At 38.9% G+C, this 26,331-nt stretch overlaps 2 protein-coding genes across 10 annotated transcripts; both read left to right on the top strand.

Annotated features, from left to right (window-relative positions):
* The first annotated feature begins 391 nt into the window (after positions 1–391).
* LOC113676553 (gamma-aminobutyric acid receptor subunit beta-1) lies at positions 392–11,650 on the top strand. 3 transcript variants are annotated; one of them, XM_089181744.1, is made up of 9 exons: positions 392–492; positions 6,465–6,559; positions 7,271–7,338; positions 7,880–8,100; positions 8,471–8,553; positions 9,136–9,282; positions 10,014–10,228; positions 10,360–10,506; positions 11,083–11,650. In XM_089181744.1, exons 1-9 carry the CDS (start codon positions 419–421, stop codon positions 11,422–11,424), a joined length of 1,392 nt encoding a protein of 463 aa, XP_089037870.1. In that variant the 5' UTR covers positions 392–418; the 3' UTR covers positions 11,425–11,650. The 3 variants fall into 3 exon arrangements, with proteins under 3 accessions (XP_089037870.1, XP_027049020.2, XP_089037871.1); XM_027193219.2 differs by having other exon boundaries at positions 11,080–11,642; XM_089181745.1 differs by having other exon boundaries at positions 448–492; positions 6,465–6,689; positions 11,080–11,642.
* Positions 11,651–12,966: 1,316 nt separating this feature from the next.
* On the top strand, positions 12,967–25,792 carry LOC113676546 (gamma-aminobutyric acid receptor subunit beta-4-like). Of its 7 annotated transcripts, none has more exons than XM_089181475.1 (11): positions 12,967–13,167; positions 15,542–15,712; positions 18,028–18,101; positions 19,384–19,472; positions 19,667–19,734; positions 20,049–20,266; positions 20,548–20,630; positions 21,823–21,969; positions 22,582–22,796; positions 23,364–23,576; positions 24,676–25,792. In XM_089181475.1, exons 1-11 carry the CDS (start codon positions 13,117–13,119, stop codon positions 24,937–24,939), a joined length of 1,593 nt encoding a protein of 530 aa, XP_089037601.1. In that variant the 5' UTR covers positions 12,967–13,116; the 3' UTR covers positions 24,940–25,792. The 7 variants fall into 7 exon arrangements, with proteins under 7 accessions (XP_089037601.1, XP_089037602.1, XP_027049013.2 ...); XM_089181476.1 differs by having other exon boundaries at positions 13,006–13,167; positions 19,387–19,472; XM_027193212.2 differs by lacking the exon at positions 15,542–15,712 and having other exon boundaries at positions 13,006–13,167; positions 19,387–19,472.
* The last annotated feature ends 539 nt before the right edge of the window (positions 25,793–26,331 follow it).

Genomic DNA, 26,331 nt, shown 5'->3' on the forward strand with positions numbered 1-26,331 from the left:
TACTCGAAATTTTAAATACCGCACCCGGCAAAGCCTCGTGCGGTACTGAATCTCTCGTTTATTGTTAATGAACTCGTGCTGGTAAATCCCAATAATTCACTCGCTGAGTGCGTTAACCTGTAGTTATTTTATTAGATTTCATTAAATCCTGAGTGATTGGGTATTTGAAACCTTTTTTGAGCTCCGTAACAGTTGGCGCAATGCATTTCCATTTGAGGTGACTCGTAATATGAGTTGATAATCGGAGTTGAGTGAACCAATCAAAACACTAAACATACATATTTGATACATAACAAAGGATATCAGCAGCAAATCAGAGCACGCCTTTGAACAATACCAACAGCTCTAGGTCATAGTAATTTAACTTATCACAAAATCTGTTTGGTTTTGTAGGATAGACGCTTCAAATGTTGTTAGGATGATGAAACACTTCGTATTAATCCTGTACGCCTTCATGAGCTCTACTAGAATGTGCCTACTAAAAGTCGGGAGGTAAGCTGTATTTTGACTATATTTGATCACCTGATGAGGCAGATAAAAAGTTTACTAAATGACTGAATTGACTCAAACGATCCAACCAGCTCAAATGACTCAATTGCCTCAAATGACTGAATTGCCTTAAATGATCCAACCAGCTCAAATGCCACAATTGCCTCAAATGATCCAACCAGCTCAAATGTCTGAATTACCTCAAATGACTCAACCAGTTCAAATGACTAAATTGCCTCAAATGATCCAACCAGCTCAAATGACCGAATTGCCTCAAATGACCCAACTGGCCCAAATGACTGAATTGCCTCAAATGATCCAACCAGCTCAAATGACTGAATTGCCTCAAATGACCCAACTGGCTCAAATGACTGAATTGCCTCAAATGACTCAACCAGCTCAAATGACTGAATTGCCTTAAATGATCCAACCAGCTCAAATGCCACAATTCCCTCAAATGATCCAACCAGCTCAAATGTCTAAATTACCTCAAATGACTCAACCAGTTCAAATGACTAAATTGCCTCAAATGACCCAAGCAGCTCAAATGAATGAATTGCCTCAAATGACCCAAGCAGCTCAAATGACTGAATTGCCTCAAATGACCCAACCAGCTCAAATGACTGAATTGCCTCAAATGACCCAACTGGCTCAAATGACTGAATTGCCTCAAATAACTCGACCAGCTTAAATGACTGAATTGCCTCAAATGATCCAACCAGCTCAAATGTCTGAATTACCTCAAATGACTCAACCAGTTCAAATGACTAAATTGCCTCAAATTGTCCAACCAGCTCAAATGACCGAATTGCCTCAAGTGACCCAACTGGCCCAAATGACTGAATTGCCTCAAATGATCCAACCAGCTCAAATGACTGAATTGCCTCAAATGACCCAACTGGCTCAAATGGCTGAATTGCCTCAAATGACTCAACCAGCTCAAATGACTGAATTGCCTTAAATGATCAAACTAGCTCAAATGCCACAATTGCCTCAAATGATCCAACCAGCTCAAATGTCTGAATTACCTCAAATGACTCAACCAGTTCAAATGACTAAATTGCCTCAAATGACCCAAGCAGCTCAAATGACTGAATTGCCTCGAATGACCCAAGCAGCTCAAATGACTGAATTGCCTCAAATGACCCAACCAGCTCAAATGACTGAATTGCCTCAAATGACCCAACTGGCTCAAATGACTAAATTGCCTCAAATAACTCGACCAGCTTAAATGACTGAATTGCCTCAAATGATCCAACCAGCTTAAATGCTACAATTGCCTCAAATGACCCAACTGACTCAAATGCCTGAATTGCCTCAAATGACCCAACGAGCTCAAATGTCTGAATTGCCTCAAAAGACTCAACCAGCACAAATGACTAAATTGCCTCAAATGACCCAAGCTGCTCAAATGACAAAATTGCCTCAAATGACCTAAGCAGCTCAAATGACTGAATTGCCTCAAATGATCCAGCCGCCTCAAATACCTCAGTTGCCTCAAATGACCCAACTGGCTCAAATGACTGAATTGCCTCAAATGACTCAACCAGCTAAATTGACTGAATTACCTCAAATAATCCAAGCGGCTTAAATGACTGAATTGCCTCAAATGATTCAACCAGCTTAAATGATTGAATTGCCCCAAATAACCCAACCAGCTCAAATGCCACAATTGTCTCAAATGATCCAACCAGCTCCAGTGACTGAATTGCCTCAAATGACCCAACCAGCTCAAATTACTGAATTGCCTCAAATGATCCAGCCAGCTCAAATGACCAAATTGCCTCAAATGATCCAACTAGCTCAAATGCCACAATTGCCTCAAATGACCCAATTGGCTCAAATGACTGAATCGCCTCAAGTGACTCAACCAGCTCAAATGACTAAATTGCCTTAAATGACCCAAGCAGCTCAAATGACTGAATTGCCTCAAATGACTTAACCAGCTAAAATGACTGAATTGCCTCAATTTATCTAAGCAGCTCAAATGACTGAATTGCCCCAAATGATCCAACCAGCTCAAATGCCACAATTGCCTCAAATGATCCAACCAGCTCCAGTGACTGAATTGCCTCAAATGACCCAAGCTGCTCAAATGACTGAATTGCCTCAAATGACCCAACCAGCTCAAATTACTGAATTGCCTCAAATGACCCAACTGGCTCAAATGACTGAATTGCCTAAAAATAACTCGACCAGCTCAAATGACTGAATTGCCTCAAATGATCCAACCAGCTCAAATGCTACAATTGCCTCAAATGACCCAACTGACTCAAATGCCTGAATTGCCTCAAATGACCCAACCAGCCCAAATGTCTGAATTGCCTCAAAAGACTCAACCAGCACAAATGACTAAATTGCCTCAAATGACCCAAGCTGCTCAAATGACTGAATTGCCTCAAATGATCCAGCTGCCTCAAATACCTCAGTTGCCTGAAATGACCCAACTGGCTCAAATGACTGAATTGCCTCAAATGACTCAACCAGCTAAAATGACTGAATTACCTCAAATAATCCAAGCGGCTTAAATGACTGAATTGCCTCAAATGATTCAACCAGCTTAAATGACTGAATTGCCCCAAATGACCCAACCAGCTCAAATGCCACAATTGTCTCAAATGATCCAACCAGCTCCAGTGACTGAATTGCCTCAAATGACCCAACTAGCTCAAATTATTGAATTGCCTCAAAGATCCAGCCAGCTCAAATGACCGAATTGCCTCAAATGACCCAACTAGCTCAAATGCCACAATTGCCTCAAATGACCCAATTGGCTCTAATGACTGAATCGTCTCAAGTGACTCAACCAGCTCAAATGACTAAATTGCCTTAAATGACCCAAGCAGCTCAAATGACTGAATTGCCTCAAATGACTTAACCAGCTAAAGTGACTGAATTGCCTCAAATGATCCAGGCAGCTCAAATTACTGAATTGCCCCAAATGATCTAACCAGCTCAAATGCCACAATTGCCTCAAATGATCCAACCAGCTCCAGTGACTGAATTGCCTCAAATGACCCAACCAGCTCAAATGACTGAATTGCCTCAAATGACTCAACCAGCTCAAATGTCTGAATTGCCTCAAATGATCCAGCCAGCTCAAATGACCGAATTGCCTCAAATGATCCAACTAGCTCAAATGCCACAACTGCCTCAAATGACCCAATTGGCTCAAATGACTGAATCGCCTCAAGTGACTCAACCAGCTCAAATGACAAAATTGCCTAAAATGACCCAAGCAGCTCAAATGACTGAATTGCCTCAAATGACTCAACCAGCTAAAATGGCCGAATTGCCTCAAATGATCCAAGCAGCTCAAATCACTGAATTGCCCCAGATGATCCAACCAGCTTAAATACCACAATTGCCTCAAATGACCCAACTGGCTCAAATGACTGAATTGCCTCAAGTGACCCAACCAGCTCAAATGTCTGAATTGCCTCAAATGACTCAACCAGCTCAAATAACTAAATTGCCTCAAATGACCCAAGCAGTTCAAATGACTAAATTGCCTTAAACTACCCAACCAGCTCAAATGATTGAATTGCCTTAAATGACCCGATCAGTCAATAATAGCCAACTGCCTTAAATGAACCAACTGGTTCAGATGACTGAATTGCCTCAAATGACTCAACCAGCTCTAGTGACCCAACTGCCTCTAATGACCCAACCAGCCAATTAAAGCCAACTGCCTCAAATGATCCAACTGGCCCAAATGACAGAATTGCCTCAAAGGACCAAATTGGTTCCAGTGACCTAACTGTTTCAGATGACCCAATAATTTCAAATAACATTTACTTTCTGAAACAGCAGAACCTAACATGTGGCCATCAGCGAAAATGACCCAATCAGTGCAAGTGACCCAACTGCCTGAAATGATCCAATCCCCTCAAATGACTCAATAAGCTTAATTAAACTACAAAAAGCTACAGGAAAACAATGCAAGCTATTCACAAGTGTTTCCATAGAGCAGGGAAACAAGAGACGAACAGCACATCTTCATTTCTTAATCACGGTCGTTAGTAATTCTGTGAGAACAGTATCGTTCGCGTACTCGGGAAAAGTAGAGAAAAACTTTCGGTTGAACAAGCCATACATTAGCGTTTCCATGGAGCAGGAAAAAAATCGACAAAGATCATGTTTTCATGCTATTAGTAATTATCTGGGAATACGCTTGGAAAATGCAGCAATCGCGCGCTCGGGAAAACTATAGAAAAACGTTCTGGAAAACAAGCTATCAGTGGCGTTTTCGTGGAGTAAGAAAACAATCGACGATTTTCTTGTTTTTTTGGCATTTACCGTTTGCAATTCTGCAGGAAAACGCTCGACAAATGCAACGTTCGCGCGCTTGGGAAAATTATAGAATAACGTTCAGGAAAACAAGCTAGACACTAGCGTTTTCGTGGAGCAGGAAAACAATCGACAAACATCATGTTTTCATGGCATTTACCATTGATAATTCTGCAAGGAAAACGCTCGGAAAATGCAGCGATCGCACGCTCGGGAAAACTTGAGTAAAATGTTCAGGAAAACAAGCTATACAATAGCGTTTTCGTGGAGCAGGAAAACAATCGACAAACATCATGTTTTCATGGCATTCACCGTTAGTTATTCTGTGGGAAAACGCTTGGAAAATGCCTTGTTCGCGCGCACGGGAAAACTATAGAAAAACGTTCAGGTGAACAGGCTATTCATTGGTATTTTCCTGGTGCTGGATAACTTGCGATGAACTTCGTGTTTTTCCTGAGTTTTACTGAGGGTGAACAATGAATTTGCCGCACGTTTTCCGATATCGGAAAACGTCAGTTTAATGTTGAATTTCTCAGTCATTCACCATTTCGGAAAATTAACAGTGAACGCATGTTTTTTTGCCGTGTGAGGCAGATAAAAAGTTTACTAAAAGCGAATAACGTTGAAATACAGGGAAAGGCAATCCTTCGATTTCAACTGAAACCTGTGTTTCTCTAGAGCTCCGTTACATAGCTAACGGCGGAATAAACATTTCGAATAAATTTTTAACGCTGTCGTTCAGTTTCAGTGTTATTCAAGGAAAGGTGCAGCAACGAAGCAAATGTTTCTCATGTTAAGGCATACTATTCCATCGGAGAGCTACACCGATGGGTTGAAAATAAAAATACATATAAAGTTCATGACAATTCAGAGTAGCACCTTCAATCATATCTCTTACTCTTTTGCTTCACTGTACATCTTACCGGGCCCCAAAATGAGCAACCTAAATTTTTTCTTTTTCACTTCTCTTCACGAAGTCATGTTAAAATCTGCTGATCTTTGTGTCTCTGCAGAAGGTCCAGTTGAAGACTCGGTCGGGTTTTGAATTTCGTCCAGTATAAAACCAGAGATTAAAAACGGAGGGTTAAATTATAGCTGAATCTTTATCAGTCCTGAGGGTGACTATAGCATCCAATTGCTCACTTGCATAGCTCTGCCGAATCAGAATTTGACCTCTAAGGGTGACTAGTATCCAATTTCTAACTGCTATAGCTATGCCGAATCAAAATTTGACCTCTACGGGTGACTAGCATCTAATTTCTTACTAATATAGCTCTGCTGAATCAAAATTGTGACATTAGGTTCATGTAATTTAAGTAAATGTTAGCAAAACTCTAAAAAATTCTCTATTTTTTCACCAAATCCTCCCTGCCAATGCCATGGAAAATGTGCGAAGAACAGAAGGATGGACAAGATACATGTTGAAGTTGGGGTGTAAAGAGTTAAGAAAACTGTCACAGATTAAAAACTATCAAATCCACTAGAAATGAAAGATTGTCCACTATTCTTAAACAAGTAAACGTATTCCGTGGACCCGTAGACTCTGTTTCCTTTTTTTTTTTTTAGCCACGGTGAATGTCGATCTTATTACATTTAATTGCATTGTTGCAAGTTCCGTAGCCCCACCACTAACATTCAATTCACTACCTTTGCTACTATGACTAAGTGAAAATTCTTTCTTCCAGGAAACAGGAGCCAAAAGGAAAGGAAATCTCAGAATTGCTGACAAGGCTTCTGGATTGCACTCGGTACGATGGCCGACTTCGACCAAATTACGGCGGTGAGATCTTAACTTATAAGTTGTCAGTCAAAATTTATCACCGACAGAGGGAGGGGGTGGAGTCGGAGGAGACACATGCTTTTCATGGGGAACGGAGTGGCAATCAGTCGTCGTCAACAGAGTATAAAGGGTAACTATAGAAAATTGACCGCCAAAAACTGTCAATGAAGGAAATCATAAGAATATTACTGAGCCATTTGGGAGGACCAGGTGAATTTTATCGTAATAGAACCAAAATCTCCCGTCTCACCCACTCACCCCCGGTGACACATACTGACCGGTTCCGAAATTAGGAGCTAAATTTGTCTAAGGTTTGTTCGTAATTGAACGTCAATTGCGCACGTTTTTACCACCCGAGCTCGTGATTGACTTTAGAATCAAGTTTGCTTTTCGTATTTCGGTTCAAGAATTTCTACTTTTCTAAAGCTTGGATACTTTGAAGAGGTCAGTCAATCATAATACAGTAATAATAACATAATACATATCATAATACAGATTATACATTGAAAATTGTAGGGGAGAGCTACACCGATGGGTTAAAAATAAGAATACAGATTAACTTAAAGGCATTAAAGAGTAGTATTTTCAATCATATTTTTATCCTATCTTTTCATTAGCAGCTTACCGGGTGAGGAGCAACCAAAAGGTTTTTCTTTTTTACTTTTCTTCACGAAGTCATGTAAACATCTATTGATCTTTGTGTCTCTGCAGAAGGTCCAGTTGAAGTTTCGGTCGGGTTTTGGATTTTGTCAATTGAAAGAATTGATGTAGTCAACATGGTGCGTAATTACATTGGAAAGAAGTTTGAGGCCGATGTTAAAATATATTCTTTAGCATCCATTTATAAATCCTCTTGCTGTACGAATCTGAAAGCAATTAACATAGAAAAAAATTGATTTTTCATTGTTAAAAGAGCATTAGGCCAAGTGATCCTTTTTCCCAACTTCAATCCATGGAGCTGGCTGATATCTTTCACTGGCTCCACAGACTAAAGGCGATTGTATCCACTTATCTTTGCTTTCTGATTAATAGCTGGCGTGGATATATCAGCGATTAAATTCACCGACCTTCCGTTGCAGCGATTTTCTTAGAATAGGTAACCAATGGGGCTGATTGAATGTATTCCATAGCTTTTCAACATGACGGAAAACAGCCCTCGCTTATACCTAAGGAAAAAGCTCAAAGACCAAGTCGTCACGTTTGGCATAAAAGTCGCGAAATGTGCTCACGTCAAAAAGTGGCGACATTCGATCGCAATCTTCGCTTCTTATCAAGTTCTTTGCAACTGCTGAGTTTGAATTTTCTTCCTTTCCCCATAAGGATTTCACAATCGACATATTTCTTCGACAACAATGGACCGACAAGAGACTGGACCACGGTCTGAATCACACCATCACACTCAGCAGCCGTTGGGCCATGAAAAAGATCTGGGTCCCAGACTCATATTTTGTGAACGCGAAAACTGGCCGCATGCACCGAGTAACGACTCCTAATATGATGCTTATGTTAGGTCCTGGAGGAGTGATAAAATACAATGCAAGGTACTTTAGTCAAATCTGTCTGTTGCTAGCGTTCTATTAGTGAAGACGATGTGAAGCTGTTGTAATAACTAAATGTCTGGAACGAACTTGCATTACAGAAAGAAAGAAAGTTATATTTGTCAATGAGCTCTTCGAGTCGAAATAATGTAAGGGACTAAATAACGGGCGTGAAAGAACCAACATTTTGAGTCTGATGTGAGGACTCGAATTTCAAAATTTCAGAGATCCAAGTCTGGATCTGACGCTTTCTCGGTCGGTGCTAGATCATCAGACCACGAAATGAGAAAGTCTTACAACAATCTTCGGAGAGACAAGGATTTATTTTTTTATTCGAAATATTAACGGTTGGTAATTTTTTATTATTGAACAGGACAACCATCAAAGCAACTTGTCTCATTGATTTGCGAAAGTTCCCAATGGACAGTCAAGTTTGCCCGCTGGTGCTGGAAAGCTGTAAGTTAAGTTGGCTTTATACGCATAGTTAAAATACGACGGTGACAGACAGGAGGATTTAATTTTTTGGGGAACTGTCCATGAATAATTGCTTGCGAATTCCTAAATTGTTTACCAACTTTGTGACTGACTGAACGACTGGTTGACTGACAGAGATGCTGATGTGTTGACTGATATACTGATTTACAAGTTAATACACTTTTGATTGACTGACTGACTTACTCACTGAGTAAATGACTGACAAGTTAACAGACTGGCTGACGAAGTGTCTGACAGGTTAACCTGCTGGCTGGCCAACTGAATGAATAACCGTCTGACTGACAGACATACTTACTGACCATCTGACTCCCAGACTTTTGATTTTTGACATCTGATTGACGGGGTCAGCCATACCTGCTGACTGATAGACACGCTTAAGAACGGACAGACTGAGATAGGCCGGTTCACGCCTAAATATAGGTAGATGGATCGAAAGAAAGAACGCAAACAAACGAATATATAGAGAGATATATCAGGTACAGAGACAAACAAATAATAAAAGTTATCCTATGCAGACCCTTTGCATTATTTTTGTTCTCCAAGATGGCTATAGTGCAGAACATATTCGATACAAGTGGGAAGTCTCTGGAACGGACGGCCAGTCTTTTGTTCCTTCTGAATTCCGCCTTATGCCGAACTATAACCTGACAAACATCAACCTCTCGCTTACCATGAACAAATACGTTGTTGGTGAGTAACAATATTTCACTTGTTTGCCTAATTATCCTTTTGCATTTAGAAACATGACGTTTAGAGTCTGGTGATTTTCACTAGTTGTCATTAGAGAAAAACACAATAATCTCTTTTAAAAAAATTATCCCAAAAGCGAAGAGAATGCCTCAAATTTGGCCGACCATTTCCTTGTGGGCAAGGCAGATATTCTCTTCAATACGCTATATAGGTATGTATCACTCCAAACGGTACGGTTTTGCTGGAATCGCTCTTGTCTGAAAATGAGGAGAGACTTTTGAGCATTATACTATGGTCTAAATCGGGTGTGGTTTTCGAGGAACCAAGAGAGGAAATAAATGTAATTGTTGTTTTCAACCTCACATGGATAAAAGAGAAAGACAAGTATTGTGTCATTCAAGCTGTATCTTGGGGCAATTTTCACGAACTCTCACCTTCTGCACTAATTTCTAAATAACTAAATAATTAATTTCGCCTCAAAACAAAAGCTAACTTTAAAACGGGTAAGGATTTTGACGGCTAGGGCTGAAAATTGGTTTTGAAAATGGAATGTCTGGTCTTTTCGTCCCAACTAGAATCATGTCAGGAACTGGAAAAACCTGGCAGTTCATGTACACCCTCTCTCTATTCATTCCGAGGGGTAACTCCTAAGGTCAAATTTTAAAACACCAACTGAGGTCATTCCAATTCATTTACAAATATTGCAGTGTTCTCTTTGTCTTTGTTATCAGGAAATTTCTCGGGTGTATGTGCGACATTTACCTTCAAACGTTCCTACAGCTACTTTTTAAGTCACATATATGGCACAAGTTCTGTAATTGTGGCTATATCGTGGATTGGGTTTGTTGTTCCTTTTGAGCAAACCGCTGCCCGAGTTGCTCTTGGCATTACGTCGTTATTGACGGAGGTCACCATTTTGAACATGATGAACAACTCTATGCCAAAGGTACACGTCTGGTAAAGTATCGGAATTAATTAACGATTGCATCAGTTTTGCTTTATTTTTCGGCGTAACGTTGAAATTAGAGGATTGCTATGTTGGAGTAGTAATGAGTTTGTTTGTTCCACTTGTTACAGGTGAGTTACGTCAAATCAAGCGACAAGTATCTAATTGGTTGTTTTGTGTTCGTGTTTTTGACCCTCATCGAGTACTGTGTCGTGTTGTTGTTGAAAGCAAAGCAAAAGCAGAGGAGTATCAAGTTCCGTAATACTGCCAGAAAACAGGTAAGGTAAATAAATTAATAAAAAATAAACTGACAAGTAAAGCAGAAGTTCACGTTAGTTTTCCACAGGACACTTTTCTGCACCATGTCAGGGTATTTCGTCTTTAAGAGAAATGGAAAACGACAACAAAAGCAACTAAAACCATAAAAGACATTAGATTGTGAAACAGAAAAATTGGTAGCCTTGAAACCAAAGTAGATAAATACAACTATCAATTTTTTCATTCTTAGCGTGGTCACATAGAACATTTCTCGTGTGGCTCAGTTCAAAGAACAACAGCCAACCATAACTTTATTCACGAGCACCTCTACCCAAAGGCTCCTTCAAATTAAAGTAACTTTATTCACGAGTACATAGCTTTAATCAAAAGTACTTCTAACCAAAGGCTGCTTCAAATTATAATAGTTTGACCAATAATTAGTACTGAGCTGGAGAAAAAAAAGGAATCTCTGTCACTTTACAGCTGCCGTTTTTATTGATCACTTATGTTATAGACTGCTGTTGGTTCTACTCTGTCGTATTACTTAAGCTGTACGTCCTGTTGAGCCAATATAATTAATTCATGTATCCTAGCAGAAAAACGATGAGAAATGTGACCATGTGGAAGCGAAGGACTGGATAAGGAATGGCACTCTACTCAACACAAAGGAGAATAACCTCAATTTCTCTCATGGTAGTTTGAAGAAAGCTACAAGCGAATATTCTTCAGGGTACACCTTGGCTACTTTCAGAGATGCTGATGTTGGTGCTCTCCTTCCCTGCAACAAATCACAGATGCACTGTAAAACATTTGTTAAACAAGTCGAAGCAAGGATTCTTACAGATACGTTTATTTTGAGCATTGATGAGTATTCCTTCAGACTTTTTCCTCTTGCTTTTGCCGTGTATAATGCTTGCTACTGGATGGATTATATTTAATTGGACACTGTTAAGCCAGCTCATGCAAAAGAGCCAATGTAAAAAACCGTATCTACAAAGAACTTAAACGAGGGATCGAAACTGACCGATCACATGTTTGCAGACGCTCCCAATTTCACAGACAAATCCAGGCCACATCACCGGAGGCTACTTTCCCTACTCTATGTAAGAAGTGTTGGGTTCTTTTACGTCCCCTGCTGATTAAACAGACAGACAAAAATACAAGGTAATTTAGTGTTAACAACTGGGTTGAAAACGTAAATTAGCCACCGTAAAGAGTAAAAAAGCTGACGTTTCGAGCGTTAGCCCTTCGTCTAATCGCTCTGACGAAGGGCTAACGCTCGAAACGTCAGCTTTTTTACTCTTTACGGTGGCTAATTTACGTTTTCAACCCAGTTGTTAACACTAAATTACCTTCTATACTCTCCCACCGACGCAGCACCACAGTTTCTTTAGAAACTTACCCCTTCATTCAGACAAAAATACAGGAGACCTTCAAGAACTTTGTTCTGATCACTTATCACAGTGTAAATCTCATAATCATAAAAATTAAAGTTTCCTCGATTGCGATTGGTTAAAAAAACTCATATTTCCCCCTGATTAACTTGCCAAGTTGTTGTCGGACAGTTTGTTATGGGACAGTTCAATAAGCTCGTCATATTTAAAGTTGTAGTTTAAATCAACCAATCACATACAAAGTTATAGTTTAAATATACCAATCACATTCAAAGTTGTTGTTTAAATCAACAAATCACAACCTTGGTTTCAATTACCATAGAAACAGTGTACAGACTCCTAAATTGAGACTTTCTTCAAAATGGAGAATTTGTTTCCCTTGAACAATACCAGTACTTCGTAAAGTGTAATTTTTTTGACTTATTGGCAATGAGACTTGGTGTCGTCCAATTCGGTCTGCAATCATACTCGAGATAAACAAATCGGACTCCCGCTGCGCTTTCGTCCGATTTTGTTATTACTCCTATGATTTTAGACTGAACTGGATTCCAGTCAGTCTTATCACCATTGCTAATTTCAATAACTCGAGATTAAAGATGCTTTAACAAGTGTCAAGCAGTAGTAAGGAAGAACAAAAGCCAATTTTCCGAGAGCCTTAATCAAATTAAACGCTTTCCTAAATTACTTTGTTTTTCTTTAATTTGTGATGTTATGCTGGCGTTGTGTAATAATGTTTTGTGATTTCTCTGCTTGACGTCGCAATTGTTTAAGCTCTTTCGAAAAGTCTCGTCCACCTGGGGTTTCTTTAAAAATCACCCCTGTCAATATGATGATTATAAACTCTTGTGCCACTGATTAGCCAGATTAATTAGATTACTGATGTGTCGATGACGCGTATCATAACTTCTATGCTAATAAAGACCAAAGAAAAGAAAAAGTACGATCAGTAAAGCCGTAAAAGGTATCGAGTGTTTTTTTATGGCGAAAGTGCAATCACATAAGCCTCTTGTTCTAACAGATCTTATTTACAAGACAAATGCGTTCCCCATTGTTTAGGAGAACAAATAGCACAGCAGTCAGTTTTCAGAGAGCTGAAAGTACAAAAAGAAGTCCACAAAGGGGGCTCTAGAGTTGTCAAACTTTTAATTTCGTATGCATCCTGATCGCGTACTTTGCAGCGAAACTAACTCGATCTGTTAAACTATGTAACGACGCTACAATATTCTTGACCAAAAAATGGGGGGTATCCTTACCCAAAAATGGCGCCCAGCGCTGGGTTACAAACAGGTGAGTTAACAGAATTCATGTTTGAAATTCCATAACGCATTACTCGGAACGGTGTTATTATAACCACGGCTTAACTGTTTTGATTCGGTAACGGCCGTTGGAAACCAAAAGTCGCAGCTTACATTGACATCCCTTTAAAAACAAACTAGGGTTTTTGCCTTGAATTAGGATTCAGCTTTAAATTTTGCAATCTTAAACATATTTCTCGCAGATGGATTAAGCTATATTAGTTGCGGTTATTAAAAATTTGTAACCTCATCGTCGTTATGCTAAATGTGGTAAAAAATGGAATAAAGTTTCTCCTTTCTAGTGAAAATAAGAGTAGCACGAAGTAAAGCCCCCGCCATGGGAGAAAACAAAAACATTAAGAACGTGCTTGGCACCATTTTACATCACATCACCTTTATTTCACCTCGGATTTACAAGAGTAGCTGTACAGCTAACTTCTCCGAGAAAGAAAAAAACAGAAAATAAATAAATAAAAATAAAATCGTATATTATATACAGTTCATTAACTACTATCTACATAAGTTACAATTGCATTGATGTTCGAAAGAAATTTGGCATATTTTAGTTCTGAACTCATTCAAGGACATTATTGACCTTAGGTCCTCTGTTAGTTTGTTCCATATGTTTACAGAAGTGTATCTGGAGGAATGAAGACTATACGTGGTTGTGTTAACGTATGGGATAACAAGTTTCCTTGATCCTCGTAAGGTTGCGTTCAGTATTTGTCATTTGAAAAAGACCACGTATGTACTTCGGCATCGTTGCAAACTGAATTGCCTTAAAAACTGTTTTCATCACGTCTTGGCACCTGATAGTATACAGATCACTAGAATTAAATTTGCTCAGTAGCTCCTGGAACGATGCCATTAGAGAAGACCAAATAACCTGGCGGAAGTTTATCAAACGATCATCGTGAGATCACCTTAAATTTCCTTGACAATTCTATTTAGTTCATAATCCATTCTTGAACTTTTTGTTTTATCTCAATTGCATCCAGTAGGTATGGAATAGGTTTAAGCATAGCTAATCATAAAAGGACTCGAGCTGGGAGGTTGTCCATGGTCTTATATTAAAGCTATCCTGTCTGAATTCGTAAAGGGTCTGAAAGGTTTCCTCAAGTAGACAAAATAACAAAGATGGAAACTTTTTTGGTGCGTCATTTGAGTTCGTTTGGTGAGATCCCCATTATCATATAGAGATTTATAAACGGTCCTTTCTCTTTTTAAAAGGTATTAATGTTTTCTTTCTTCACTGGAAAATGCACAAAATCTTTGCAAGATGTATTGTTACGTATCAAATTAATTTCGCGAGGCATATGCAGAGAAAAGAAAATCGCTATGATGAAAACATCGACACAGATGCTTTTATAATCCTATACAGTCGTAACAAGCAGAGGAGAGAAAAACATATTTTTTCATCAATTATTTAACTGAATGCTTTTTAACTTTTGACCTTTAACTGAATTTTTAAAGTTGAAGTACTTTATCGAGCTCGCTTTTGGATTCCTTATATTTGCAAAGCTAAGCAGTTGACTTAAAAAGTACGACGAAACAAAATTTGCTTGCGACAAAATGTCGTTTTTCAAATCTTACAACTGTGAAACCTTTTAAAATGGAAAACGCAGCTACATATTGGGATGGTAATTTCTAAAAAGGTTGTTTTGTTAGCCGCACAGCCTTATTGAACAGAGAAAGTGTGGCTTGATAGAATAGGAAATGAATTTATGAATATGTAATAATTTTCCTCAAACGACTCTGAATTGCGTTGACATTTTCAGAAACTATTAGCGAAAAGCAAGATATTGTATTTAAAAAAGAGAATCTTATGAATTTCAGGAGAGGGTTATTATGGTGCTCAATTATTTATAACTCTAAACGGATCTGGCGGTAAATTTCGTGAATTATTCACTCATTTAGCTACCTCTAATTCAAAAACCCTTTTTAATTTCCAACTTTGAAATCACTAAACGAATAAACAAGTATTTAAATAAATATATAAATGAATGAAGTAGTAAATAAATTTAACTTTTTTGTTTGTGGCGATTTAAACGCCGCTATGATCGCCGCATGAAAAATTTAAAATCCACGTGAGTTTTGATCCACTGAGTACTTTCAAATTCTCAGTGCTACGCCGAGAATTTCGAGAACAATGTCGCTACGAGGAGCAATGCGTGGGAAAGAGATATTAGACGAACATATGCCCAGCATGTCAATAGAAATTACAGGCTCCTCGATCATAAGTTCTGATCTTAATTTTAGAAGCGATCGCTAACTGCGAAGGAAATTACTTCGGTAGCTTAATAATCCCTTAGTAAAGGTGAAATATTTTTCCCGTTTTTTATTACCTTTACTGTATATTTTTTCAGTGTTTACTGTTTGTGACCTTACGACTTTCAGATGAATTAACCAAAGGCAATAGTGACAAAATTGAACTCGTTTGGCTTATTAATATTTACAAGTACGAAAGCCTTTGGCAAAAAGCGAGAAAGATCTCAGGTCTGGCGTTTCAGTGGGGAACAAGTTTAAGGTACCAAGTGGTATGTTTATGTTAAATCTTGCCAGCAAAACTGGCCCTCAGCTGATAAATCGCAACTATACTTCTTAGTTATCTTTATTTCCTTTACGGGATCTGGAGACTGAAAGTTAAATGTGCGGGTAGATACATATATTAACGAATCATACTGTATTTAAAAGCTCGAACTTGGATGTCTAAATAGTCATTAATTACTTCGAAGTTAAAAACAATATTTTAAAGTAAACCTCAAATGTTGATTGATTAAAAGGACGAGATCCAAACTTCGACACCTTCAATAGAAATGCAGGATTTTAAGACTCCTTGAAAAGGCTGAACAAGATTTTGAGATAAGATAAAAAATTATGTGAGACCCCGCGATTCGTGAGGGCCATAATGACATACTACGTTGGTGTTGGCGAATTGGTTGCCTGTGGGAGTGGGTTTGCAGAGTCTCACCGGTACACTCATAGAAAGCGATTGAAAGCCAACTTTGCTAGTGCTCAAGGGAACAAAGTTAAGGTTGATACGGTCAAAACCTGTATTTAGCGGACACCCACGGGGAATGACCGCTTCATACAGGTTCCACAGAATAAAGAAATTACAAAGGAACGATAAAAAAACGTGATTTTATTCCATAATCGACCACTTAATGTACGAAACGCGTCAACAATACTACCATCATGGATAAAGACCACTGAGTAGAGGTGACCGCTTAAGAGAGGTGAAAAGTACAGTACTTCAGTTGTAAAAACTTCGGAACGTTGCCGCTCTGTACAGGTACGAATGCGATGAAAAAGAAGGTTAATCTTTCTATCGTGATACGGGCGTATGTTTTCGTCAAGGAAATGATTATCGAGTGATATGAATTATATTGTAATGGTGATCAGCTAGCTTGCATACTCTGTCGAATGTGTATGAGTCTAGTTTTAAATTTTGGATATAATTAAATTAGCGAGGGAGCCAATAACAGTAGTTTTTGCAATTGTGTGGGCACAATTCCATCTGCATGGACGATCAAAAGACAGTCTCAATAGGGCAGGATTAACTAAATGACCATCGGAACCTTTATCAATTATCCAATCATAATTCTGGTGCATGCCTGAAGAACAAACATTCACATGTGGGATGCGGCTGTGATGATAAAATGATTTCGTGATTTAAGTTGAAAGGGTGCGCTGTAAAAAAAATTAGTAACACTTGCTGGTTTCTCTAATCTTTTTTCTCTTCTTTCTATCTCTTTTTTTTCAAGCGCGCCTTTTAGTCAACATTTCTACAAATTGGTATAAAGTACTATATTTCGAATCTGAATTTTTGTTGACATGAATGAACGTGTGGGATCTTAAAAGCTTGGATGATGTCTTGTTGTTGTTGTTGTTGTTGTTTTTCCTCGGTATAAGCAAAACGATAATTAAAAATAATTGTAAAATCAGGCAAAGAAGCGGTTGATAATTAATTGGTTAGGATGCTGTGGAACTGTTGTGTTACAATGGCCGTTTTTATGCTAGAGACGTTAAAGTTGTCTAAGACGTTAAAGTCGTCTCTCCAATAACTGCGGTAGCATTCTTGCCTTGGCGCTTGGAAAAACATAATTACTGCAATAGAAGTAGTCCCGCTGAAACTAAAACAGGTACACTCGGTATGCAAATCGGTTACCTACTGATTTTGCTTCAAATATTTTTATTTTTTGGTTACGTTTGATGTTTCCCGCCAAGAGCACCATTCAAAGAATGAACTTTCGATAAGACAGCGAAGAGATATGAGTAAATAAGCGTTGCAATTACGACATCAGAGATTTGAAAGCAGAAATTAAAATGATTGCTCCGTTGAGGCCGAGGCGATAATTAAGATTTATTCCAGCCAGATTTCTAGCATGATATCTTTAAACTCGGGATCTCATGTAAAGAGAGTCAATTATTCATGTTATTTTATTGAATTGAGTAAAACATCTCTCTCAAAGAGAGTATCCAAACAGAAGCGATTTCTGGTCTGAGGTTCCTTTGTGTCTTTCATCCTCCCTGTCTTTTACCAAGAATCTAATTTTAAAATACTAAGATGATTCAACTTTAAATTGCTATTGTGTGCTTAAACCAAGTAATGTGTTGATTTGTCTACTAACACAACGTGCAAATTTTCCTTTACATCAATAATTCATCGCTGTTATTGTATCTCAGAGAACTCGCTTTCTCATTGGCCTTGGTATTTTTATTTACTCTACGTACGACAGTATTTTATTAATAGTGATTTCTTCACAATTAAAGCATTAGAAGCCCCTCGAAAATTTTTTAACAAAAATGCTACAATTTGTCAACCTCTAAATCGTTTTTGTCAATATTTTAGCTCACAATGGGAATCCTTAGAAAACTCTCTCTGGTGGTTCTTCTCTGTGAATTTCTCTACATGGCTGGAGCCAGGTAGGTTATTCGTTTGAATTTAGCACATTTATTTTGACGATTTTTCCAAAAAAAAATTCTTTCAAAGAATACGCTACAGCAGTCTTTCAGATATATTGTTCCATGTAAAGTCATTCTCGCAAAACCAAGACGAGTTCTCATAAACGAGGTTTATCGGTTGGTGTGTTTATCATTTGCTCGTGTAACGCCAAGGTGGTCAAGATAAATACGGATAGCTCTATGGTGATACATCAAAAAGGGTATTCTCACTCATGGCCCGAAATTTTTGTTTTTACGTTTAGCTTGACTGTAATTTTCATCATCGAGAAAGCCGGAGTACTTAATATTTACCTCTAATTTGATTTAAATTTTGAACATGTGGCTCATTTGTTTGGTCTGAAGTAGACTTTGAATGGTATGAAAAAAATTGTGTCCCTCATTTGAATCTGGTATGGTGACCTCTTAGTACACGGAATCTGCCGCAATACGGTCTTCGCACTAATCGAGATTATAATGCATCTTGTTTGCCTCTTTTTATTAAGTATAAAATTTTCAAACACCTGCTTCACCATATTGTTCCAGAATCGAATCTAACTGCAGAATATGCGGAGTAGTTGCACTGAGAAAGTCCTTAGTTAATCGACTGTAGCAGTGTATCGTTCTCGTTTATTGCGTTAAGGCTCACAAAGAAACTCCTCTATTGTAGTTGCTTACGCAACAAACGCTTTTGATAAGTACAATTTTGATTTTATAAGGACTGAATTCACTCGTATTTTTATTATTCATATCCTCGTATCTTAAGTTTGGAATTTCAGCTATCACTAATCATTGCTCTGAACAGGTGATTTGTTTTATCAAAGACGAAGGGCTAACGCTCGAAACGTCAGCTTATTAACTCTTCAAGGAGGCCAATTCACGTTATCAACTCAGTTGATGAAACCAAACTATCTTATTCAACATATACTCCCCGCAGACGCAGCACCACAGTTTCCTCAGAAACTTTTCCTCTTTTATCCATTGCTCTGAAGACACTAAGAATGTTTTTTTCACGATAACAATTTTCCGTTAGAATCTTTACGATGTCAGGCTCTGATTCTGTGGAGGTTAGAGACACCCAAACCAACCAATGAAACAGGACGGACAAGTGCGTGGGCATGATATGCAGAACTATGTGTGAATTGTTTTTTTTTTCATCAGCTATTGTGGTCACCTGTGATCTATAGCTAAACAGCACAGACAGAAATTAGCTCTTTGGAAATTGTCCCAAACCGCAAACCTCGCTCATATTACTTCTCTTCAACAGCAGTTCAAGAAACAAGACCGTGTCTGAAATTCTTGACAGACTATTAATGAAGGGAAACTACGACTCGCGGTTAAGACCCCATTATAACGGTAAGTATATTTGATAGCGTTCCTCCTCTTCTCGTTTCGTAGATAGATATTCTGATTATTATAAAAAGAAGTATATTAAACTTTACCGCTTAAATCTATTAGAGTCCTTCCCTGAGGAACAGTTTGTAATGAGCCAGCTTCCCCTGTGGATAGAGTCGACAGCCTAATTGATTAATGAAATAATTGATTGACAGGTGGGCCTGTAGATGTGACTGTAGGCTTCTGGGTTCTTTCAATTGATGCAATTAATGTGATGGATATGGTAAGTTATCAACCGTAAATAAGTGTTCTCATTGCCTTATGTCGTGGTTGACAGCCAGGACATATTTGAATACATAGATTACACAAGGAAAGTTCTGCAGTACCATAGCGCAAAGGAATCCTTTATGACCTGCCTTAATTTATTTTGTATAAGTAGGCGAAACCTGTATGAGCTGCATCAGGAGCACTAAAGGTGAATGCTCCTGGCTTCAAGTATCCATTTACAACATTTCCTTTACTTATCATCTATATGATACGCAATTCTCTCTGGTAGGGCGAACTAAGAGCCTTCTTTGGCTTTTGATTTCTAAACAGGATTTTTCGCTGGACATCTTTTTGCGTCAAGCGTGGCGAGACGAGCGACTTGACCACGGCCTCAATCAAACCATGTTTCTTAGCAACTTTGTGTTAGACCGTATCTGGATGCCAGACTCGTATTTTGTGAACGCCAAGCAAGGCTCTTTCCATAAAGTCACCACGGACAATGTGATGATTATGATCAAACCAGGAGGGATGGTTTACTACAATGCTAGGTAATAGTCACGTGGTGACCAAGCTGAGAGGAATGTTTAGCCATAAGAATGGTCAAAAGAATGATCTTTATTGCGGAGGGAGGGGCGGGGAATAAAAACCTGAGTAAGGATTGTGACCCCAGCTAAGCCTGCAGTAAGATGCTCCATGAAGTAAGCAGCACAGAAATTGTCAGCGATCGAAGACACAAGCAATGTTGAAAATGTTTGTGGGTGTTAGACGTAGTTGTAGTTTAGAGTTCAAAAAAAGGCAGTATTTTGGCTGAATTTATTTATCTTTGCAGGCTGACGATAAAAGCAGCCTGTCCTATGGATCTAAGAAAGTTTCCCATGGATACTCAACATTGCCCGTTAACAATTGAGAGTTGTAAGTCTGGTTTTGGAAATCCTTGTATACTTAAATAGCAACGACAGTAACTATCCAAAACTAACAAACCTGCGAAACAGAAGGTGGAAGATTATAGGAGGGAGAAGAGAAGAAGGAGCCATGAGAAGGGTGTTGGGAGAATGAAGAGGAGCAGAAGAATGAACAGGGAGTGGGAAAGGGGGAGAAAAAGCAGAGGGAGGACAGAGAAGGAGAAGTGGGAGGACAGAGAAGGAGAAGTGGGAGGACAGAGAAGGAGAAGTGGAAGGACAGAGAAGGAGAAGAGGGAGGACAGAGAAGGAGAAGTGGGGGGACAGAGAAGGAGAAGTGGGAGGACAGAGAAGGAGAAGTGGGAGGACAGAGAAGGAGAAGTGGGAGGACAGAGAAGGAGAAGTGGAAGGACAGAGAAGGAGAAGAGGGAGGACAGAGAAGGAGAAGTGGGGGGACAGAGAAGGAGAAGTGGGAGGACAGAGAAGGAGAAGTGGAAGGAGAAAGATGCAAAGTGGAATAAGGTGGAGGAGTTGGGGCAAAAGGGGTAGGCAGAGAAGGAGAAGTGGGGGGACAGAGAAGGAGAAGTGGGAGGACAGAGAAGGAGAAGTGGAAGGAGAAAGATGCAAAGTGGAATAAGGTGGAGGAGTTGGGGCAAAAGGGGTAGGCAGTGGGAGGACAGAGAAGGAGAAGTGGGAGGACAGAGAAGGAGAAGTGGGAGGACAGAGAAGGAGAAGTGGGAGGACAGAGAAGGAGAAGTGGGAGGACAGAGAAGGAGAAGTGGGAGGACAGAGAAGGAGAAGTGGGAGGACAGAGAAGGAGAAGTGGGAGGGCAGAGAAGGAGAAGTGGGAGGACAGAGAAGGAGAAGTGGAAGGAGAAAGATGCAAAGTGGAATAAGGTGGAGGAGTTGGGGCAAAAGGGGTAGGCAGTGAACAGTGGAGATTTTCTTAATCTTATGGCTGTCAAAATTGATAGTGGAGCCATTAACTTGTGGAAGCACTCAATTCTTGTGACTTGGGTTGGCAGCGCCACTTGTATGTCAATAATCACTTTTTCTTCTTCCTAAATTTTTCTTAGTAACGATAACAAGTAAGAGGCTTTATGGCAATCAAGAAAGAAATATTAGCAACACCTCAATGATTATAAGAATGACTGAGAGAAAACAATGTTCTCATGTTCTTGACGCTGATATGATTTTATCGATAGATGGCTATAGTGCTGACCACATCAGATTCAGATGGGAGAATGACCTCACAGATGGAATGTCATTTGTGCCCGGAAGCACCAAAATGCTGCCTCAATACCGATTAACTCAGCTCAGTCTGGAAAAGACCTACAACAAATACGTAGTCGGTGAGTGTGACTGGGTAGGATTTTTAGTCAAAGTTAATTAATACAGGTGGCAACATTTTCAAACAGTATCTACTTCGTCGATATAATTTCAGATTATAACATTGGAAAGCAAAAGGTATAAAGCTCTAGGATTGCAATTAATTATTTAAACAAGCTGGGCACATGATTTCACTTGTCTTGCGCACCGAAATATGTCTTGTCTTCCTGTGTCCCTTCTTGATTACACTTCAGCGCGTAAAGTGTTGTCGGCCTTTCGCATCCGTAGCAACGACTTGTCTGGAGATGAGGCCTTTAATAGGGACAGGGAGTAGGACATGACGTCAATGATTTCTCGCTGAGCCACCTAATAAATCGTTAGGCAAAGCGTGGAAAGGGCTTACCAGTCACAGATGGCTGAAAAGTAATCTTTATCATTTTGTTTAGCTCAAAACACGACCCCTAACAAGTATCCCAACTATACATTACCATTCGTCAGAACCCAAAAGATGTTTCTAAACAAAACGTACAGGAAGTAAAGAAAGACGCACAGATCCCGTTTTAAAAGTATAGATCAAAATATTTAAGTTTTAATTTCTCCCCAGGAAAGACAATTCTCTTTTTTATCCCCACTAGGTAACTGGTCGGGTATAAAGGCAACATTTACGTTTGAACGAATGTCCAGTTACTTTGTAATCCACGTGTATGGCCCATGTGCATTGATCGTTATCATTTCTTGGATCACTTTCGTGCTGCCCCGCAGTTCTCCTCCTGCGCGCGTCACACTGGGAGTTACTTCTGTCCTAACCGTTGTTACCATTCTTAATTTACTCAACAATTCCATGCCAAAGGTAAAATATGAACGATCCTTGATAAATCTAACTAACTCGAATAAGCGAGTAAAGTTCTAGTATCTCTCGTCCAAATCCATTATACGAAGTGAAACATGCTATTTCCTAACGGTATCTGTAAACAAACTTAACGTTCCTTTTTCCCGCGGACTTACGGTCTCAAAAATAATTTTAGTTACAGTGGTGCAATGCTCTGGAACATTCTACAACTGTAATATTAGAAAGACAGAATCGCTAAGTCAATTTAAGCATTTACTCCATCTCAAATTTATATATGAGATACACGGCATCCATAGAAAACAAGCTTTAGTTGGTGAATTAAGTAGAAATATATATACCGAAGTAAGTAATTTGTTTAGTTAAGATAACGCTCTTGGCTTTAACTGTTCACGAGTGTATCGGACGTGAGAGTGAAGCTAAATAAATGCTTTGCCAGACTGACTTTTGCTTTTAGTTTTCACTGCAAGGCATTACATTCAAAGGAAGGATGTCTAATATCTTGAGGATGGTAGATTTTTCGTCAATGTAGCTCGTCACTAATATCTTCCTTTGCTATTCTCTATACAGGTGAACTATGTCAAAACCATCGACAAATACCTGATCGGATGTTTCCTTTTCGTTTTCGCAAGTTTGATAGAATATTCACTGGTGCTGTTTCTGGCAAGAAGAATGAAAAAATATAAAGAATCCGACAATCACCAGAAGAACAATGACAAAGACATTGCAAAATGCTCTTGCAGTAACAGAGCAATCAGTAATGGGAATGTCGCCGTTTCTAGGGTAAGAAACACTCCAGTCTTTCTAATGGAATGGAGATCGAATCTCTTTACTATCCACGTTCCTTACTCAGTCGTTTCTTCGAGGTACGAATCAAGCCCAAGCGTGATTATACCTTCTTAACTAGTTACAAAAGAAACGAAAATATGGACTTGTCGCAGAAAGTAGTGAATGTAGCTCACAGTGTTGTGGTCTAACCTTATTTCCAGAACTTCGGGGCGCCTGCAAATTTCCTTTGAAATTGTAAACTGCTCAATGCAGTCTTATCAAGTTCCCCCTAAGTTGTTGTAAAGTGCATTAGAGTAAATTTGTAATGGCAACAGAACCGAATGGAATCCAACTCGGAATGTAATCATTCGGGTGATTTTTCAATCCCGAGTATGATTATAGACCGAGTTGATCGCCACTAAGTCCTGTTATCAATATTATTAATTACACCATTACAACTCCAAATGAGAAAATCCATCTAATTCAGAAAATATCTCTAGCAGAGCCAATATCTCGTGTAAAAAATTACTTCATTTTGGAAATTCCCTAGTTTTGTAGGGTTTGTACTTGTTTGCTATGGTCGTTGTAATCGAATGTGCGATTGATGGACTTAGCTGAGTGGACTTAGTATGATTTAGCCACTTTAATTGTCTGATTACAGGTGTCCGATTACAGCCGACTGTCTGATTCCACTGTCCGATTGCATCTCTGCAGAATATTAATGAAAAATAAAGAAGCTAATGCACCAATCACATATAAGGAAATTGTAACAGCTATGATTATTAAAGATAAAGCATGCTTGATGTAGAGGCCTTGTGATCGAACAAGGAAGAAAGAACTGAAATAACTTTTAAGTGCGGATTTGGATGTCCTTAACGCACAAGTCAAACTTGATCCTCTGTTCATGTGCACTTTTAAATTAAGCAAAACAAATCATCAATTATTCGGCATTATCTATTGCGCTTGAGCGAATTCTTACTTAAAATGTGGAAAAGGATCATTGGCAATATCTTATAAATTACAAAATCCTACATATTTGAAACTAAGACGTTCATTACCATCGTTTACAACCTCCCTTAGTTGCCATTCTTGTTTCTTTTTGTTCATTACACAGAGATATAAGCAAGACAAGATCTGCAGCCCGCAGCTGGAGATGGTTGAATTTGCAAAAATGGAGCAAGAGCTGATGATAAGTGATCCTTCTGCAGATAAAAGTGTTGAAAACAAATGGCTGAGCCTCGAGAAATGGAGAAAGAATTTGTACACAGAGGCCAGTGTTCTGGCAGTGGACGAAATTTCACTTGTATTATTTCCAGTCAGTTTTGGTATTTTTAACCTCATATACTGGACTTCTATCGCCAAAGATACAGTATTGTAAAGGCTTTGGCTGTTCAAAGCCTTCTTTCCCTTTCGCCTCGTTAGTTTTTCCTCTTAGAGGAGTGTTTGATCGAAAAGAAAGATAAACAAGCGAACAAGCAATCCAGCACAGAGGCGTACTGACACGTAAAAACAGAGCTTACATCGGTTTCGTGGCATGAAGCGACAAAGCGTTGTAACAACTATCCCCTGATAGGACGTTAGTTCGTTACATGTTGCCTCCAACATTTGATCACTTTTCTTGCTTGACTCTCCACATCCCTGAGTGGAGAAATAGATGTGTCTCTACCTAAGGATAATCCTTCCCCTACGTCTCATCGTGCGTGGGTGTTTATAAGTAACTAAATCGAACTGCCAAATGTTGAGCTAAGAATCCATTCTGACCATAGTTAACGTCTGAAAAATAATCATATTCATTCCGTTTGCCCAGGAGGACGGAGTTTCAGCAAATATTTGCTTTAATCTCTTATTAGAAACATAAATTTATTCTTTAGTGAGGGATCCTGAAAGGAAAAAAGCGATGAAATAATGAAGACTGTTTAGATATAATCATGGGTAAATAAATGATGGTTTGGTGATGTTACAGCCAAATTACTAGTTCTGATAAATATCCAGCCTGGGGCTTTTTTTGGTACAAGGTACGACCACCCTCAACACTGACAAGCTGAAGGCAAACACTTACTCCAGGGGTCGTATCCACAACAAAGAAAACACTACGTCGATAAACATCAACAAAATCCACATAAATTGTGTATAAAAGTGGTTTACATTATTACTTAGCGTTTTGATCGAGGTAGTAGTAAAATGTAAGTTGTTTTTCCTTTAACCTTACGAATAAAGGAGAGTAAAGTAAAGTTGTTTATGTTTGTCAATACAGTTTGGGACTTGACATGGTATTTTGATATTAAAGACTCCCTTGGTAAAGCCATAAAAGACTGACCCCTGCTTTCTCTAACCTAAATTCCGTTAATAGCAAATGCTTGCCGTTAGAATCAAAGATAACGGCATATCTAGATCTATGGGATACAATACACAGCGTAGATTTAACATGTTGTCATGTTATGCTACAGGCTCTATTTGAGCTGACAAATTTTCGCTTTGCATACTTAATTTTCCTTTCACAACCATGATCATTGACCAATTTTCTCCTAACTGAGAATATGTTGACCGGCCCTAATATAAAAAGGAGCAGTTGCTACACTTTCTCTTTTCTGCACATGCCTAAGACATGTTAAGAATATCTAAGGATGATAAACTGATTATCATCAAGGACTTTGTCGGAGGTTCAATTGCATTTACGGTTTACTTCCTTCATCTTCGTTTGACACAAGTACGAATTTGTAGCATTATCAATGATTTTCACTTCTTTTTCCTATCTTAAGACAGAAAAAAA

The sequence above is a fragment of the Pocillopora damicornis genome, chromosome 9 (genome assembly GCF_964200805.1).
Source record: "Pocillopora damicornis chromosome 9, jaPocDami1.2, whole genome shotgun sequence".
Lineage (NCBI taxonomy): Eukaryota > Metazoa > Cnidaria > Anthozoa > Scleractinia > Pocilloporidae > Pocillopora > Pocillopora damicornis.

Bases quoted from the DNA above. Each gene is read 5' to 3' on its own strand.
- LOC113676546 (XM_089181475.1), top strand. From the start codon at position 13,117: ATGGGGGGTATCCTTACCCAAAAATGGCGCCCAGCGCTGGGTTACAAA. The intron at 13,168-15,541 runs GTGAGTTAACAG...ATATTTTTTCAG, and splicing joins CAGCGCTGGGTTACAAACAG to TGTTTACTGTTTGTGACCTT. The intron at 23,577-24,675 runs GTAAGAAACACT...TTCATTACACAG, and splicing joins GGAATGTCGCCGTTTCTAGG to AGATATAAGCAAGACAAGAT.
- LOC113676553 (XM_027193219.2), top strand. From the start codon at position 419: ATGATGAAACACTTCGTATTAATCCTGTACGCCTTCATGAGCTCTACT. The intron at 6,560-7,270 runs GTGAGATCTTAA...GTGTCTCTGCAG, and splicing joins ACTTCGACCAAATTACGGCG to AAGGTCCAGTTGAAGTTTCG. The intron at 8,101-8,470 runs GTACTTTAGTCA...ATTATTGAACAG, and splicing joins GTGATAAAATACAATGCAAG to GACAACCATCAAAGCAACTT.